The 17,697-nt window shown below is 52.8% G+C and overlaps 1 protein-coding gene across 3 annotated transcripts in view; it reads right to left on the reverse strand.

The window, feature by feature from the left end:
* The window catches only part of HEXA (hexosaminidase subunit alpha), a 39,090-nt gene that overhangs the window by 6,336 nt on the left and 15,057 nt on the right, over positions 1-17,697 (reverse strand). The window contains exons 2-12 of one of the 3 annotated variants that reach the window (XR_004002290.1): positions 13,825-13,923; positions 12,567-12,632; positions 12,323-12,369; positions 11,650-11,760; positions 9,723-9,824; positions 8,150-8,282; positions 6,820-7,000; positions 6,042-6,128; positions 4,670-4,742; positions 3,137-3,317; positions 2,579-2,665 (exon numbers count right to left, since the gene is read on the reverse strand). Coding sequence is in view for 2 of the 3 variants with exons in the window: in XM_030577401.1 (XP_030433261.1) it covers positions 2,579-2,669; positions 3,137-3,317; positions 4,670-4,742; positions 6,042-6,128; positions 6,820-7,000; positions 8,150-8,282; positions 9,723-9,824; positions 11,650-11,760; positions 12,323-12,369; positions 12,567-12,632; positions 13,825-13,923 (1,171 nt within the window). In the remaining variant the exon portion in view is untranslated. Of the gene's footprint in view, positions 1-2,578; positions 2,670-3,136; positions 3,318-4,669; positions 4,743-6,041; positions 6,129-6,819; positions 7,001-8,149; positions 8,283-9,722; positions 9,825-11,649; positions 11,761-12,322; positions 12,370-12,566; positions 12,633-13,824; positions 13,924-17,697 lie in introns of all 3 variants that reach the window. The other 2 variants (XM_030577401.1, XM_030577402.1) reach the window with 2 other exon arrangements.

Below are 17,697 nucleotides of genomic sequence, written 5' to 3' on the forward strand. Positions count from 1 at the left end.
TAGTGCTCCCTGTACTCAATAAAAAGGCGTTCTCTGCATTGTTTTCCATTCCAATATTGGCTAGAGCATTTATTCAATTGGCAAATCTAGTTCGTTAGATTTCAGCTTTAAAATCTAGCTGACACCTGAGCACATTAATAACATTGCCCCATTCATGCTTCCAAGTCACTGGGAAAGCAGAGTGTCATTTGCATGCGGGATTAATGGTGTGGCTGCAGCTCAAGCCAGCACACCCAAACTAGCTTTAATCTATCTAGCTTAGGGTCCAGATTAGTGAAGCTGGGAGCATGAACTTCAGCACAGGCTGTACAAATCTTTCCACAACTGCCATGGCTTCGCTGTTACTGGTACCTGAGCTAAAGTAAAGCTAGCTTGGATATGTCTACAAGTGTGGCAATCACACCCTGTGATTGCAGTGTAGATAGACCCTAGAAGGTGGGTGGTGGGAAAGAGGAGAAATAGGAGTCTCTTAGCAAACAGGATGTTATGCTAGTCCACAGCCAATATACTGAGTGTACTTAAGGAAACCCGCCTGCTGGTTCCTCACAGATGTTCCTTAAACAAACAGCACACTGCTCGTGTGCACCAACATGCCTATCACCGCCATACCTGGAAACAGACTGAATGGGGTGAGAGGGCAGAGCAGACAACACAGGATTATGTGCTCACTGATATTTTGCAGCAAAAACATGAGCCCCCGCCCCTGCGTAGTAAAGTGTAAGTGGAGAAGAGGAGAAAGCTGAGCTGAGGTTGACCAGTCTTTCTACAGAGAATTTAAGACAGGAAGATTGGCTAAATCCTGCATAAGGGTCCCTGGATCAGGTATTGACCAACAGTTATATTCATTCATTTAGAGCTTCATAAAGGGGAAACAGCAGGAAGGAAACAAAAAGAGGATGGTAGCATGACAACCTCACAGAGGTTTTACAAAGCCTCCCTCTTGGGGGAAGTAATGAGTCCCACAGAGCCAGAGAATACTACTGACACCTCTCCTTTGCCAACTGAGCTGGGGGGCCTGGAGCAGGCCAGTTTGGCATGAGAATGACAGGAGCAGAGCAAGGTCACTGGGCTGGTGGGACAACATTTTAAGTCAATGAAATTATTTTTTATTTTTGTAGTAATTTAGCAAGTGAGTGTTTAAAAAAAACAAAAGCCCTTGGAAAACAAGAGCTCAAGGAACCACTTTGGGCCCAGCCTATGGTATCAGCCAGTTAACTCTGCTCCAGAGGGAACTGGAGACTGTAAATAATTAAGGCCATTCAGTTCAGCACAAGGCAGTTAGATGGAGGTGAGTTTCACAGTAAGGCACAAGGACCAAAGCCTGGTACCATTCAGCACCCAAAAGATGGGGACTCTAAAGCACTGAAGCAGAGCAGCTCATTTACAAAGGTTGCATGTATGCCTACCACCCAAGGCCTGTGCATTTACACTGGATACATACGCAACTGGAAGGCCGCTGTCTGCCAAGATGTGCCAGTACATCTACATTCTGAAAACAGGGAATCCTGCACTGCACAGTCTTCCTCCCATAGAGTGTCGTGCTAGGCACAGGTCCCCTACACCCTGAGCTGCTGTGATGCACTCACACAACATGGGGCTTCCCCTTTTGCTCCCCTCTGTGGAGTTTCACTATATCCAAGCAGATAGCCATAAATTCAGGTTTATAGGTGAGCCAGCCACTACAGTGATGGGAGACAGATTAGGAGACCACCACACCTGCTGTACTCCCACTGAGACACAAGGGCCCAATTCTCTTCTTCTCACAATCTCACCCTACTGGCCCCAGTGGAATGGAGTTCCCTGCAATTTACACAACTCAGTGGACAATCGGGCCAAGGACAGTTGCTCATGTTAGAAGAGAAGGGCTCACGCCAGCCCTCCATCATAGAATCATAGAATATTAAGATTGGAAGAGACCTCAGGAGGTTATCTAGTACAATCCCCTGCTCAAAGCAGGACCAATCCCCAACTAAATCATCCCAGCCAGGGCCTTGTTAAGCCTGACCTTAAAACCCTCTAAGAATGGAGATTTCACCACCTCCCTAGGTAACCCATTCCAGTGCTTCACCACCCTTCTAGTGAAATAGTGTTTCCTAATATCCCACCCAGACCTCCCCCACTGCAACTTGAGACCTTTGTTTCTTGTTCTGTCATCTGCCACCACTGAGAACAGCCGAACTCCATCCTCTTTGGAACCCCCCTTCAGGTAGTTGAAGGCTGCTATCAAATCCCCCCTCACTATTTTCTTCTGCAAGACTAAATAAGCCCAGTTCCTTCGGCTTCTCCTTGTAAGTCATGTGCCCCAGCCCCCTAATCATTTTCGTTGCCCTCTGCTGGACTCTCTCCAATTTGTCCACATCCCTTCTGTAGTGGGGGGACCAAAACTGGACACAATACTCCAGGTGTGGCCTCACCAGTGCCGAATAGAGGGGAATAATCACTTCCCTCGATCTGCTGGCAACGCTCCTACTAATACAGCACAATATGCCATTGGCCTTCTTGGCAACAAAGGCACACTGCTGACTCATATCCAGCATCATACACTGTAATCCACAGGTCCTCGGATGGGTTCTCTTACCAGAGCCTGGGCGTCAGGTTAGTTACATCCACAAATTCACCCCACATGCAGGCCTCTCCGCCAATCACAAGCGCCTTCTGCTCAAGGCTGCCTGTCAAAAGAGATGCTTGTTCAAATGACAAAGGATTGGAAGATGGGGTGAGATCCATGGAGCAGTGTGTGGCATGTCCCCTCTGTCTCCAGCCCACAGAGAGGAGTTTGTTACAGCCTCCAGCTACAGAGCCTGGCTCATCAGCTCAAGCTGTAGAGACTCAGGGTTCTGCCCTGGAGGTTCCCGATGGCAGCCATCAGCTACACATGCTGAAGGACAGTTTGACTGGTTTCATGCCAGAGGGAGGCTGTTCAGTGCCCATCCCCTGACTGGCAGGACAGCTGCCAGTCACTGGAGCCAAAGCCACAGGCACTTGTGCTCACTCGGTTCGGCAGCAGAAAGTTCTCGACTGGCTTGCTTGTTAGTTGACTGACCAGCCAGGATTGTCACATCACCCTGTTGACAGCTAGCTATGTGTGAGGCCCCGCAGGGGAGGCTGACACAGCCCACAAGCGCAAGGGACACACCTTCAAACTCCAGAGGCTCCACCTGGTAAGCCGCCTGCCAGTCCTGTCCATATGAGATGCGGTTGAGATACCAGGGGGCAGACAGCAGGGCCCTGTAACCAGCCTTGGTGACTCGAGCCACCTCCTGCTGGTATGGCCCAGCGTTCTCCCGCCACACATGGATGATGGTGTCTGGCTTCACCTGGCCACACATGACAGAAATACGCATGATGCTCCATGCAAGGCGTCACTGTGCCCCACTCCCCTAGCACTTGAGAAAAGCCAGGCCGACAGCCCGAGGCAATCTGCAGCACACAGCACTGCAAGGCACACACCACCCACATGGGGACCTTCAGCAGGGACATGGGAACAGTGCAACCCAAGGACGACCGTCAGTTCACACTCCCCAGAGCCACATACACTCCTGAGCTGTACACACTTACCTCCTGCTAGCTCAACCCTGGACCCTGCAGCAGAAATGGGAAATCACTGCTGCATTGGTAATGGCAAGAGTTAGTGAGATGATTCTTCTGGACAACCACACCCCAACAGCAATGCAGCACAGGCACGCCGCGCCCTCATGTGAAACTGACCCCATGGAGGACACTCACGTCGTGCTTTCTACTCCACGCACCCAGCCCAAAGGGTAAACTAGGAAGGATGCTCTAGCAGCCAGGGCACTGGACTGAGACTCTGAACTTTCTACATGACCTCAGACAAGTGTCTGAGCTCTGCCTGCGCCTCAGCACCCCATGCTACAGCCCCTTCGGGCCTTCCAGTGAGAAAAGAGTGTGAGGTGCTCAGTTACTATGGCAATGAGGGCCAGGTAAGTACCTAGACTGCTAGCTCCCAGGGGAGTCCCTGCTGCTCTTCCCCTAGCTGACACCCTCTCTGACCCACACAATCCCCTCACGGTACCAGGCAGAAGTGGCTGGCTTCAGCTGGGGAAAGAGAAGAGAAGGGGCCTGGAGAGAGAGATGCTGGGAGTGCCTTCCCTGAGGGGGGCTCAGCAAGGCTACAGCAGCAGGGCAGCTCTGAGTTCTCAAATGCCATGCCAGCAAGTGACAGTGCCTGGCTGTATTCCTCATCCATCCCCACCACCAGCAGGGCCATGGTGTGAGCCAGGCCCCTGCGCTGGCTTGGAGTGGGTATAGCGAGCAGCTGATACAGTAGGCTGTGACTGAATAGGTACACCTACTGTGGAGGAAGCTATGGGTCCAAAGGGAGAGAGTGCCCGGGACAGGATCAAAGATCTGCCTTGATTATGGGATCAGGCCACAAGGATCCAGGGGAAGAGCCATAGCCAACAAAAGAGGGAAAAAGCCCATGGGTGAGGGTGGAGAATTCCTGCCCCCCCTCTGCCAACCCTGGCCCAAGAGCGAACCCAGTGCCTGGCAGAGCCCAGCAGGGGATGGGGCAGGAGGAGACCATGCAGTAAGCAGTCATCCCTCCATGCAGCCAGGCCCCTCCCTTCCCAAGACACACTGGGACACACTGCATTGGCTGTTGCTGAAAGCCAGAGGCCTGTAGCAGGGAAAACAGAGCAGCTCTCACCTTCACACCATTATCAAACACCTCCTGCCACACCACGTAGCCCTTGCCATAGGAAGAGATGATATTCAGCAACCTGGAGCCAGGAGAGAAGCAGTACAGAATAAACAGGGACAGCTCCAGCCAGCAGATTCCAGCCAGAGCCTCCATCACTTAAGTCACGGCCTGTGTCTAGACCAGGGGTATCAAACTCAAATGACCACAAGGGTCACATGAGGTCTAGTGCATTGACCCAAGGGCAGCATCACTGACATCCCCACTCTCACTGCCCCTGGCCCCACCCCCACCCCTTCCATGAGGCTCCCCCCACCCCACCTCTTCCCACCCCCTTCCTCAAAGACCCCACCCCAACGCTGCCCCTTCCCTGTCACCAGGGGGTGCAGGAGGTGTGCAGGGTGCGGCAGGGGCCTCAGAGCAGGGAGTTGGTGTGTAGGGTGCAAGAGGGGTGCAGCAGGTGGCTCAGCGCAGGGAGTACAGGAGGAGTGCGGGGTGCAGCAGGGTGCTCAGGGCAGGGAGTTGGGGTGCAGGAGGGGTGTGAGCTCCGGCCCAGCGCCGCTTACCTAAAGCGGCTCCGGGGTGGCAGTGGCGTGCATCGTGGCCGGGGTAGGCTCCTGGCCCCATGCCGCTTCACTCCAGCATCCAGAACCACGCCGCTGGGGGAGCAGGGGTGGGCACAGGGCTCTGCTGCTGCTCCTCCAGGTACCTCCCACGAAGCTCCCATTGGCCGCGCTTCCCTGTTCCCGGCCAATAGGAGCTGTGGGGGGTGCTACCTTGAAGAGAGGCAATGCAGGAGCCCTCTGCCTCTTTCCCCCTCCCCTCCGGCCCAAAGGGACGTGCTGCCAGCCACTTAAGGGAGCAGCGTGGGGTTCACGGCGCCACAGGGGGCAATCCCGCGGGCCGAATCCAGCCCACGGGCTTTAGTTTGTCCACCCCTGGCCTGGAGGTAGGCAGAGGGGCAGAGGAGGGGAAGCTTGGCGGGCCGCACAAAAGAGTCCCACAAGCCGCCGCGTATTTGAGACCCCTGGTCTAGACAGGAACATTACCTAGGCCAGGTGCTTACAGCAAGACAGGAAGTTACCTTGGTTCTCTCCCTTCCTCATTCCAAGGCAGGTCCTAAGCAGGGCTCCCAGTACATCCCCCACCCACTATCATCAACCCTGGTCCCCTCTGGGGTAAACTCTCCACACAAGCCTGTGCGGGACAAGGAATGGTGGGGCCATACCCAGGTACCAGCTTTGGAGTGGTGGTGGGTATTCTCAAGGGGTCTTGCTCCCCAGGAGGAAATAGAGCGGTGGGGTGGATGTGTGAGCCACGGAAGGCAAACTGGTTGTGCCACAGCTGCTGCTTTTCTGATGGCCCCTGCCATGGCCCTCACCTCTGGATGTAGAAAGATTCCAGTTTGGTGTAATCTTGGCCAAACCCCATCCACTGCATGAAGGCCTGGATTTCCGGATTCGACCTCCTGCGCGCCAAAGAGAGGAGCAGTATGAAATCACAGGCCACACTGCAGAGTGTCCAGTGCCCTGGGGACATGTGCCAAGAGTGACAGGAAGGAGAGCAAGTTATGGCGTTGCTATGCCACACTGGCCATATCTACAGGGTGGGAGGGATCATCCCTGATGGCCCGATGGATGCAAGCCCAAGAGCTGTCTCTGGATGGGCTGGTGGTGTCTGCTTCTCTCAGGCAGCTGCTCAGTGCTAATGTCTCTTGCCTTGTGTAGTTAGACAAAGACTGGGGGCTGATTTGTTTTCTTAGGCCAAGAGTAACTGCTAGTGAGGAAGAATGGTCTGTGGCCAAGGCACAGCTCGGGGGACCTGGGTTGTGTTCCCAGCTCTGCCACAAACCAGTGTGATCTCATGTCTCTCTGTGCCTCGGTTCCCCCTCTGTGCAATGGGGATAATAGCACTGCTCTCCCTGTCTCTCTCTTCGATTTAGCCTGGAAGGTCCCTGGGGCAGGGACTGTCTCTTGCTGTGTTTATGTACAGTGCCTAGCACAGCAAGGTGCCAATCTCATTTGGGACTTCTAAGCACTGCTATAATCCAGACCCTTCCTAGCTAGTGATCACAGTCGACAGTCCAAAGCCATTTACCCCATGGACCTGTCCCTGCTATCCCAGCCCCTGTTGACCCACTACAAAGAAGCATAACCCACCAGCAGGTGAAGTCAACCTCGTCGCCGCCAAGGTGGAGGTAGAAGTCTGGGAACACGGTGCTGACCTCCCTAAAGAGCTCTGTCATGAACTGGTAAGTGGTGTTGAGGATGGGGTTGACCGGCCCATAGGCCCCGGAGGGAATCGAACCTGCATAGCAGGGCGTCAGCAAGCCCGGAGCACCTGGGTTAATACCAAAGAATGCTGTATGGAAGAGTTTATGTGCCACCAAGCTCTGGGTCACTGGCTGGCCAATGCCGCCTGCTGCTCCCCAATATGGGAGGGGACAGCCAGGCAACTCCAGGCAGAGCAAACAAGGGGGTCAGAGAGAGGAAAGTGCAAAGGCTCCGCGCAGGACAAGCAGTTGCTTGGTTCGAGCCATCTTCTCCCATCTCATGCTTCAGTGACACATATCCCAGCACACAGCCCCCACAACACCAAGTGAGCATGTCCCAGCCTCAGATCAAAACACTGTGCACAAGCGGACAGGGGCAGACTGTGGCAAGAACGGGGAGGTGATGTACCTAAGGTCAGCCAGCAGGTTAGTGGCAGGACTGGGAATAGACCCAGACTTCCGGACTCCCTGTCCAGTGCTTCATCCAGGTCAGGCAGCCTCAGGCATGCCAAGTAAGGCTGAGAACTATGCGGTTGTGCTGGAGCGGGAAGCTGGATGCAGGGAGTCACCTCTGCAGGATGGGAAGGGGCCAGAACCTGACCCCCCTCCACACCAGGCTCTTAGCCTACGTGGGGAGATGGACTGGGAAATGCAACAGTTGCATGGATTAAGGTCCTACAAGGGGGCCATGGCTCCAGACTATTGTGCTCCCGAAGGAAAGCACAATACTAACTGGACTAGCCAAGATCTGGGCCAAGACTGGATTACAGGCCCACACACACCCCATCCTCTCCCTTACAAATTCAGTACTTGTGAAGCAGATTAGCAAGCAATGTTCTGAGACAGGCATGAAGCAGGTGTGTGCAGAGATGAGCTGAGGCATACTGGCAGAGGCGTTGGGGGCCCACGACTAGGATAGCAAGGATCCTGTAGATCAGGAGTGAGGTGCACAGTCTGGTGAGGACAGCACAAACAGCGCCTCCCTGTACTATACCTGGTTATATCCTCCCCTGAGTTCCTCACATCCACCAGACAAGCAGACATAATAGCTAAGAGCAAGTTATTGGCCAGGCCCAGGCTCTGACAAAGAGATGCACACACATCTAGCTGGATATCAGTGCTAAGACCTAGATCACTGAGACCCATCTTTTGGCACAACCCCAGAATCCCCAACCCATCCTTTGTTCTGGGCCCCCTGGGCAGGCTCAGTTACTTACCTGGGCCCCAAGAGAGAGTGTGGCCAGGGGTGTCAAACTCCGAAATGACTCGGATCCCACGTAGCCTGGCATACTCAATCACCAGCTTCACGTCGTTCAGCGTGTACACATGGGTGGCAGGATTGTAAGCCCCCTGGGAGAGCACAGGAAGCATAGGTCCCTACTACTCCAACATATGCCCATTTCGACCCACCTCGCTCTACCGTTAGCCATAGCCACTAGTCAGCTCCCCGCTGCGCTGACAGGAAAAGCCCCGTGCCCGGCCCAAGCAATCTGTAATGACTGAAAAGCTTTGGTGCAGCGCACAGATATCTGCCTCCATCCCACAACAGTACCAGCTGGGCAATAGCCACTGGCAGCACCACTTCCCACTTGGGGCAGAGGAGTCTGGATAGACAACCCCTGCCAAGTAACTGGCCGCACTTTACGTGCTCCCCCAGCAGGCCAACGTGTGGTTGGGAATTCCTCCTGTCAGGCTGCTGCCCAGTCCGGGTTTCCAGCAAGTTTCCAGGAACTGCATCAGTATGATTTCCTTACATCTGTTCTGACACGGTCATGTAAGAATGAAAGAAGATGGGGAACTGCCCCTGGGGGACCCAGATCTGTCCCCAGGGCTGCTAACAAGGAAGCTCTTGCTCATTACAAGTCACCAGCATTGCTCCTTACATTCTAGGGTGAAATTTGAGCAGGGTTCTCAAACTTCATTGCACTGCAATCCCCTTCTGACAACAAAAAATATACAAATCCCAGGAGGGGGGACTGAAGCCTGAGCTCGCCCAAGCCCTGCTCCCTGGGTGGGGGGCAAACCAAAGCCAAGGGCTTCAGTCCCAGGCAGAGGGCCTGTAATTTGAGCCCCGATGCCCAAGGCGGAAGCCATTGGGCTTCTGCTTCGTCCCCGGGCATTGGGTCTCGGGCTTCCATAGTTTGAAAACGGCTGCATTAGAGAATGCAGCTCTTAAACTGAGGCCAGTCATGCCAGCTAAAGTGCAGCACATGGCCACGGTCTCTCCATTCACAGCCCTGGACCTGCATTTCCCACTGTCCCAGCTCTGACCCGACACTGCATTGCCTGTGCATCTCAATCCTGCCCTAACCCTCACCCTACTATCCCAGCCCTGGATCCATCAGACACCAACACTGCCAATTATGCTAAGTTATGCATGTTGCGATTCAGTGATGCAAATATTGTCCAGGGCCTGGACTGAGATCACTGGACTCATTTCACTTGTGATCCAGGCTTCTATTTCAAACCTGATCTTTCCTTGCAACACAAAGCCAAAGAATGCATGATGCTGCAGTCTCCAACAGATACTAACAGAATCAGGTACTGAGGGCAGCACAGAGGTTTGGCCTGGAGGCATATGGGCTGAGGACCACTTTTTACATAGAGAGAACATGCATGGACATCCATCAGGAGAGGACAAGAATATGGGGCCCACTTCTCGTTTGCAGGACATGGGATTCCAACTGGTTTTAATGGGGGCCTCATATATCAGTGGTGGGAGAACAGGGCCCCTGGAGCTTGCTCTGACAGCATGCTTTAGGGTGCTGCACAGGAAAGTGGATGCACTACCTTTCGGCTGAGCTCCGGGAAGGCTGCGCTCTCATACGGGAAGGAGGGGTCATCCACGATGTGCCAGTGAAATACATTGAACTTGTTATAAGCCATGACATCCTGGGGAGCCATAAGAGAGCAACAGTTCAGATAAACATACCCATGCCCTACTCTGGCAGCTCAGCCAGCCTGCTTTCACACACCTTCTATGCCAAAGTGGCCTCCAAGCAGGGATCAGGGCACCCAGGGCTATTCCCTCTCGACTTCCATTTGGAACAAGCTCCAGTCACAAAGACAGGCTCATACACATACACGAGCCCTTCCTGTTCCCTCTTGGATCTGAGAATCACGGGGGATCTACCCATTGTTAATTGGAAAGAGGTTCTGCAGGTCTGCCCTTGACACTTGTGAAACTGCCACAGGATCTGCACAAGAGGAACTGATGGAACATAACTGTGTTGCCAACGCAAAGGAATCCTGCACTAACCCGTTTACTTTGGCTTGGCAGGGCTACAAGCACAGTAAAGCCTTGGATTGTCACTAAGGTCAGCAACTAAGACTCCAAAAACAAAGTGGGCAGACCAATAAGGGCCATTTTTCAGAGCCAAACACCAGTCTGAAGAGTGGCTGGAAATATTCTATTTCAGACTAATGATCTGGGGTCCCTTGCTAAGGGACAGTTACACAGACCTTCCCATGGCTTCTTACGTCTCTCCAAGCCCTAGATCACTCTCTCCTTTCCTGTCATTTTCAGAGTCAAAGATTCGAAGGGCAGAAGGGAGCATTATATCATCTGGTCTGACCTCCTGAATAGCACAGGCCAGGGAATTTCACCCAGTTACTCCTGAAGCAAGCTCAAGAGTTTTAATCCATCTTCTCCTCCCTTAAATTGGGAATCATTTAAAGAGACACTAGTCCATCTCAAGACTGCCCCACACTTGTTCCTGTAAACCACGCTTGTCCTGCTGTAGGAACCGCTTTGCATTTCATTCTGTGAAAGGGATGCCAGCATCAAGAGAGGGTGAGAGAGATTAGGCTCAAGGAGGTGAACGAGTCCCTCATTTACAAAGATCCTATAAATAAGGCCAAGTAAGGAAATACCCTAGGTACAGCACAGAAAGGCCCCAGGGGTACTCCCTTTGTACGGAAAAGGGAAACCATGTGCAGGCAGGTGAGGCCCCTTCATTAGTCACACTGGTCTATAGTCCTATACTCCCTGGGGCTGGCAGGAAACACCAATGCTCCCCAGCGTGGAGGTGAGGGAGACTTGGGGAAAAGATACCAGAAGCATAATTCCAAGGGACTATCTGCAAGGATTCCATCTGGCCCCGTTCTTGCTGGAAAAGCACAGAAACATCAGCCACTGTGGCTTGCTCCAAGTGCAGTGGGCTAGTGTTCCTACTGCCTAGAGAAAAGGCCAGCTTTGAAGCGAAGGGAAAAGTCTGTGGGGCTCTCTCTCTTTCTCCAATTCATCTGCACAGAGAATGAAAACAGCCCAAATGAGGCAGCTGCGAGTTCCCCAGGGAGTGAATCTACAAGGGGCCTAAGGAGGACAGCAAACCAGAAGGAATACAGGGCATTAGCAGCATTTGTCCTTGGTTTAGATCCACCCCCACCCAATCCCCTTCCGACAGCCCCTCTCCCCACTATGGCGGAAACCCATCAGGTAGCTTCACTCTGTGAGCTTCTCTCCTCGCCCTTGAGCGTTGCCATGGTGCTTTATCTATACCCAGCTGTAAGGGCTGGCCCTGGCTGGGAGGAACTATCTGATCCTGTAGCACCATTAAACACGTCTGCAGAGCCAATGCAGTGCCCAGTCTCAGAGGCCCTCAGCTGCCCTGCAGAAGGGAATGGCTAGCCAGACTGCCCTGCCTACAATGCCACATCAAAGGCTGGCAAGCCAGCCAGCAAGGCAGGGCATGTGCTTGGGCACCCGGGCACACACCAGAGTCTCTAGGATGGCTCTCAGAGGCAGGTAGTGGCGAGATGTGTCCAGCAGCAGGCCTCGGTGAGCAAAGCGGGGAAAGTCCATGATGTTCGTCTTGTTGAGGTAGAACTGCAAGAAAGGGCATGTGGGTGATGAGCAGCTCCTCAGGGAAGGCTCAGAGCAAATACACAGATACCCTAACATCATCAGGAGAGTGCTTTCTACAGCAGGGTTAGCTGCCTCCCCAGGCAGAGATCTCTACCTCCTTGGGGCACAGGAGGGCTGGGCAGGAGCACTTTCATTAGCCTGCAGATAGCATTTTGGAAAAGCCAGCTAGAAGAATCAGTACAGAGCTCCAGGACATGGCTCCCTCCAGCCAGGGGCTTGGCACTATTCAGAGCCTTATACTGTCAAATCATGTGGTCCCCAGCCCTATCTGTGCTACCTCATTGGTGCTCCAGGAGTTGACTTGCGTCCCAGGTTTAAAAATTCCCCCCTGAAGCCCCAATCCTTGAGGTGGAAGACTCAAGAGAATTCTCTTTGCAGTCCATCCGCAGTGTGGCCACATTTAGCAGCTAAGCAATACTTCCCCCATGAGGCAGAGCAGGGCAGGGCATCCCCACTAGAGTTTGCACCCACCACCCTGCCCTACATCAATGCCTCCCTCCAGTTCAGCAAGTGTCACACTCACCATCCTGTCCTCATCTCTCCAGATGAGCTGGCTGAAGGTCTCCAGGCCTGCAAGAAGCAGACAGACAGTTAGGCTTTGGGCATGGATTCCTCCCCAAGGAGGAAAGCCCAATTAACAAAGCAAGCTAGAACACATTGGAACAGGGAGACGCTCCATCCAATGGGCCTGGGAGTAGAGGCAGCAGCAAGGCTCAACAGAAAGCACTAAAGGGGACAGACACCCCAAATGAAAAATGCAGCCTCACCTCGGAGAGCTCCCCAGACACTCTCTGAAGATAGCAGCGAAGGGTCCTCCGAAGTGGACAGCTTGTCTGAAACACAGCAACACACAGGATGTTGGCACCTCTAGCAAAGCCCTCCCCAGCCAGGTGAGCCCCACTGCGAATTACAGCCCCAGTTCCATGACATGGATTGAACTGGGCGCTGCCAAGTTTTAGATAGCTTAAAGAGGAATGTTTCAACAGGAAACCTTGCTCCCAACCAGAGTCCAATCCACACTGCTTGCCTAGCTTAGTGCCTTTGGCACTCTTGGGTCACTTCAACAATAACTGGTGTACCCCAACAGATGAGACTGAAAGGTGGACTTCTGAAATAATGGAAGATGTGTGGGAGCCAGATATAATCAACCCCCTCCTTAGCCTTCCCATTTATACAGTCTCAGGTGAAAGTGTTTCAAGAAAGAACAGGGCAATAGTAAACATGACTTTTGTATGAAAAGCAACATAGCCTAGCAGATAAAGCACTAGAGATGGGGTCAGAAGACCTGGGTTCTACTCCTGGTTCTCCCACTAGCCTGCTGGGAGACCTTGGGCCAGTAGTCACTTCCCTGTCTGTACCTCAGTTTCCTCAAATGTAAAATGGAAATCATGATACTGCCCTTCTTTGTAGAGGGCTTGGAAATCTAGAGATAGAGAGTACTATATATTCCTGACAATTGTAGGCCCAAAACCAGCCTCAGAGTCACTTGCTCACCAGTGAGGCACGACTCAAGATCCTGGGTATAACAGACAGAGCGCTCAAGTTTCAGAGGGGTAGCTGTGTTAGTCTGGATCTGTAAAAGCAGCAAAGAATCCTGTGGCACCTTATAGACTAACAGACATTTTGGAGCATCCGACGAAGTGGGTATTCACCCACGAAAGCTCATGCTCCAAAACGTCTGTTAGTTTATAAGGTGCCACAGGATTCTTTGCTGCTTAGACAGAGCACTGAAGTTTTCCACAGTAATGACCCGGGATGGACCCCAGCACTGTGGGTTCCAGAGAACAGGAGACTCCCTGGTTAAGTATCTTATTGACAGCTGCCAGAAGTCATTACTCCCTAAAAGAGGGCACATTTTGTACAGCTGTGTACACCCTTCATTTGTTGCACTGCATCCAGGGCTTCCTGGCAAAGCTGTTTGGCTGCAGCTTATCACCTCCTGGTTTAAAGTGGGCCTAGATCTTTGGTCCTGATCATAGCTACCCAGCCAGCACAGTTCTTGCTTTGTGATAGACTGATGCTTACAGCTCTCCACAGAGTCCATGTCGGGAAAGCCATCACAATGCGGCGTGGAAACGGAGACCAGCAACTCAGTGCAAAGAGGCTCCCAGGGTCGCGTATCTTCTGCAACACACAGAGAATATGGATTAACCAAACACTGATTCAGCACACTCTGCCTCCCAAGCCCAGTTTTGCAGGATAACTGCTGTCTGTTAAGTGATGGAAATGCTGACTGATCCCTGCTCACGTGTGTGGCAGGTGTGGCTTTTAACTACAGGCTGGAGCTAAGGAAGGTTGGAAGGGCTGTGAGGGCAGAGTGAACTAAGGTCTGGAAGAGAGGTCCTGCAGAGAAACTCTACTAACAGCCTAGTCATGGCGACAAAACTTAGACTGAGCTGAATGTCATGTTACTGTTGCTTCAACTGCAAGTAAAAGAACTGCCCCAGCAAGTGGGGCAAATGCAGGTGTTAATCCAGAGAGAAGCAAGAACTCTGCCTGTTTATAGAATCATAAAGGTCAAGAGACAGGGGCTTCATCAGATCAAAGGGGACAGCAAGTTCCAAACTCAAAGACCTGTTCTGGAAGACATTGCCAGAGCAAACAAACAACCCAGCCAACCCTTTGCTAGGCTGCTGCCTAATTCTCTCATTCCAAGAAAATAGTAACGTGAGTAATGCGTGTGGCCCCTCGGACTCTAACCCAAACACCTGGAAGAACAGCCTGAAGTAGGAGAATCTGATGACCGCTGCCTTGGACATGATGGGAGAATGAGCAATGGGACCAATACCTAACAAACCACCTGAGCAGGAAGTGCCACCCTCACCAGTGCCATAGGCCCTCAGTGCTAGAGAGGTCAAAGGACAGGCTGGTTAGACTGATTAGTGGCAGCTAAGGGAGACCAGAGCCCACATTATCACCAGCTCACACAGAACTTTGGACAGCAGAACTCTGTTTGGAAAGCAGAGAGGGGAGGTCATGTTTTATTAGACTGAGGCAGGCAAACTTTTTGGCCTGAGGACTACATCAGAGTTGCACAACTGTATGGAGGGCTGGGTAGGGAAGGCTGGGCCTCTCCAAACAGCCAAGCCCCTGCCCCCTATTCACCCCCTGACTGCCCACCTCAGAACCCCCAACCCATCCAACCCCACCTACTCCTTGTCCCCTGACCGCCCCCTTCCGGGACCCCCATTCCCTGTCCAACCCCCCTGCTCTGTGTCTCCTGACTGCCCTGCCCCCTGACAGCCCTCCCCCCAAGGTCTCCCACCCCCTATCCAACCGGGTTCTGCTCCTCATCGCCTGACCACCCCCTCCCAGGACCCCTCGCCCCTAACTGCCCCCTGGGATCCCACCCCTTTATCCAACCCTCCCTGTCCCCTGACTGCCCTCCCGACCCCTATCCACATCCCCACCCCCTGAAAGGCCCCCTGGGACTCACACTCCCAACCTTCCCTGTTCCCCATCCCCTGACTGTCCCCCCAGAACCTCCACCCCATCCAACCGCCCTCTCCTCCCTGACTGCCCCCTAGGACCTCCCGCCTCCTTACCCCCCCCACCCCATTGTCCCCTTACCAGCAGGAAGAGTTCGCAGCTGTGACACCCGGCCAGAGCCAGCTGTGCTCCCCACACTGCCCAGCGGGAGCGGCAGGCCAGAGCACGGCCCGCACGGTGACATGGCTGCGGGGGAGGGGTCGGGGACGAGGCTCCCCAGCTGGGAACTCAGGGGCCGGGCAGGATGGTCCTGCAGGCCACTGTATTTTGCCCACGTCCCTATTAGACAGTCTCAGGGGCTGCAGGGTCCTTGGATGGAGACACAGACCCCGTTTCCAAACACTGTGAGGGAAGATGATGATGCATCTCCGAGTGCATCAAGAGGCTTATGGAATGGAATCTTATCACCAGGCTCCAATCCAATGAAATTAGCAAAGAGAGTCCCCACTGATCAGACCCCTCTCATGTGGTTGGCCAAGGCAACAACAGGGTCGGAGGAGACTAGCCCCAGCCAAAAAAAAAGTGGAGAGGATACAGTGGCACTTAGTGGCCCACTGGGTGACAGCCCTAGTCATTCCTTCCTGCAAACCAGAGCCCAGTTTTGATTTGGGGTAGGATTTTCCGAAGTACCCATTATCAGCCTAACTCTGCTCCCCCTGGAGTCCCTGGGCAAAAACACTCATTGACTCCAATGGGAGCAGCTAGGTCAATCTGAGCAATGGGTGGGACTGTCCAAAGCAAGGATGATTAATTGAGGGGCTGTAATGTAAAGCCACCACTGGGAACCATGATCAGCTATGTCCAGTTTCAGCTCAGAAAGAGTTCAGCTCTAGAGTAGAAAGAGGTGCTGCCCACCAGGCCCAATGGCACCTGCTTATACTTTGCCCACTTTAACCAGCACCATTAGCTACTCCCCTCCCTGAGCATTAATTCATGGGGGGAACCAGTGCCAACATGCTTTGGCTAAAGATGAAGGGGATCAATATGCTAAAGGATCTAAATGAGAGTACACACAGTTACAGAGACTAAGACTTCCCAAGGGCTCTGTCCCTCCAAGTTTCAGATGGCATGAGGGTCCACATGCTGTGAGTTAAAGTTTGCAAAATACTTCCATGACAGATTGCAGGATATGGGGAGGGAAGAAGGGGTGGGTAGCAAGCCTTTTAATTTAACTCACAAATACAGAGAGGTCAGTAACAAAGGCTGCCACATTGCCCAGGCTGGGTAAAGCAGAAAACCAAGATCCCTGAGTGTATCAGGGATGGGAATGTCCCTTTCGCACAACCCCACTACTGGAGGGAGAGAGACAGCAATATCCATCACTGAACTGAAGAGGTAAGGCCTCGGCTCACCGCAGGACTCTTCTTGGGACCAAGAGAAAGAAGGGACAGCATTGCCTAGCCTAGTCAAGTGGAGAATTGAGTCAGGTGAATAAGGGATTTTTTAGATGGACTTCTTTCTGAGCAGGCAGAGGAAGGCCAATAGAACAGGCTATAAACAGCTCTCTCCAAGTGCAGAGCAATAGCTGTAGTTCTCCTCTTGCAAGGCTGAGCCAATAGGGGCAAAATTGTTTCTAATGCAAAGGTCTTTCAGAATTTTCCATCAGGAATCTGCTGTCCTTTAAGCAGCCTCGCTAGGAAGCAGTGGAGTTGTCTGCTCAGTGATGAACCGAGAGCTGGCAGGGCACTCACTAGCCAAACAGCCCATATGATTCTAACCTGTCCCAGATAGAAATGAAAACCACTGCCCCAGCTCTCCAAGGAGCATGCGAAGGGGAATGCTACATGCAACAGAAGTGGGTTATGTAAAGAAAGCACTGAGCCTTGATGGAATCTCCCCCGACAACCTTGCCCCATGACGACCGGCCCAGTGAGATCTAACAACCAACCCCACTGAATGCAGATAATCCTCTAATACAGAGAGTGCAGGGAGCATCAGCAAAGTGCACCCATATGCCTTTGAGAGAGGGCCATCCCCAGGATGGGATGAAATCCACTGCCAGCAAGGAATTTAATGGTGCAACAATAACCAAGCAGAGCCTGCAGCTGAGTCCCACCCAGCCAGCCCCATGCATCTCAACTAGAAAGAGTATGTTTGACTATCAGAGAGAGAGCAAGCAGGCAGCAGAGCAGCCACACCCCTTTGAAAAACATAGATAAAGCAGGCATCCAGAGGGAAGGGGACATGCTCGCCATTTGAGCTGAGACCAGCTCTGGGACATGGAGACAATCACAAGGATCCAGGCTAAGAGCAGTGCCAGGAAGTTGTTGTATGAATCAGCTATTGTCAGAGACTGGAACACAAGCAAGGGTCTTTAAAAAAAACAAAACAAAAACAAAACCACAATCACAGCAAATTAGGGTCAGTGAAGCACCAAAAGTGATTGGAACTGGGAGTGCAGACTTGAGT

Source organism: Gopherus evgoodei, chromosome 10 (genome assembly GCF_007399415.2).
Source record: "Gopherus evgoodei ecotype Sinaloan lineage chromosome 10, rGopEvg1_v1.p, whole genome shotgun sequence".
Taxonomy (NCBI): domain Eukaryota; kingdom Metazoa; phylum Chordata; order Testudines; family Testudinidae; genus Gopherus; species Gopherus evgoodei.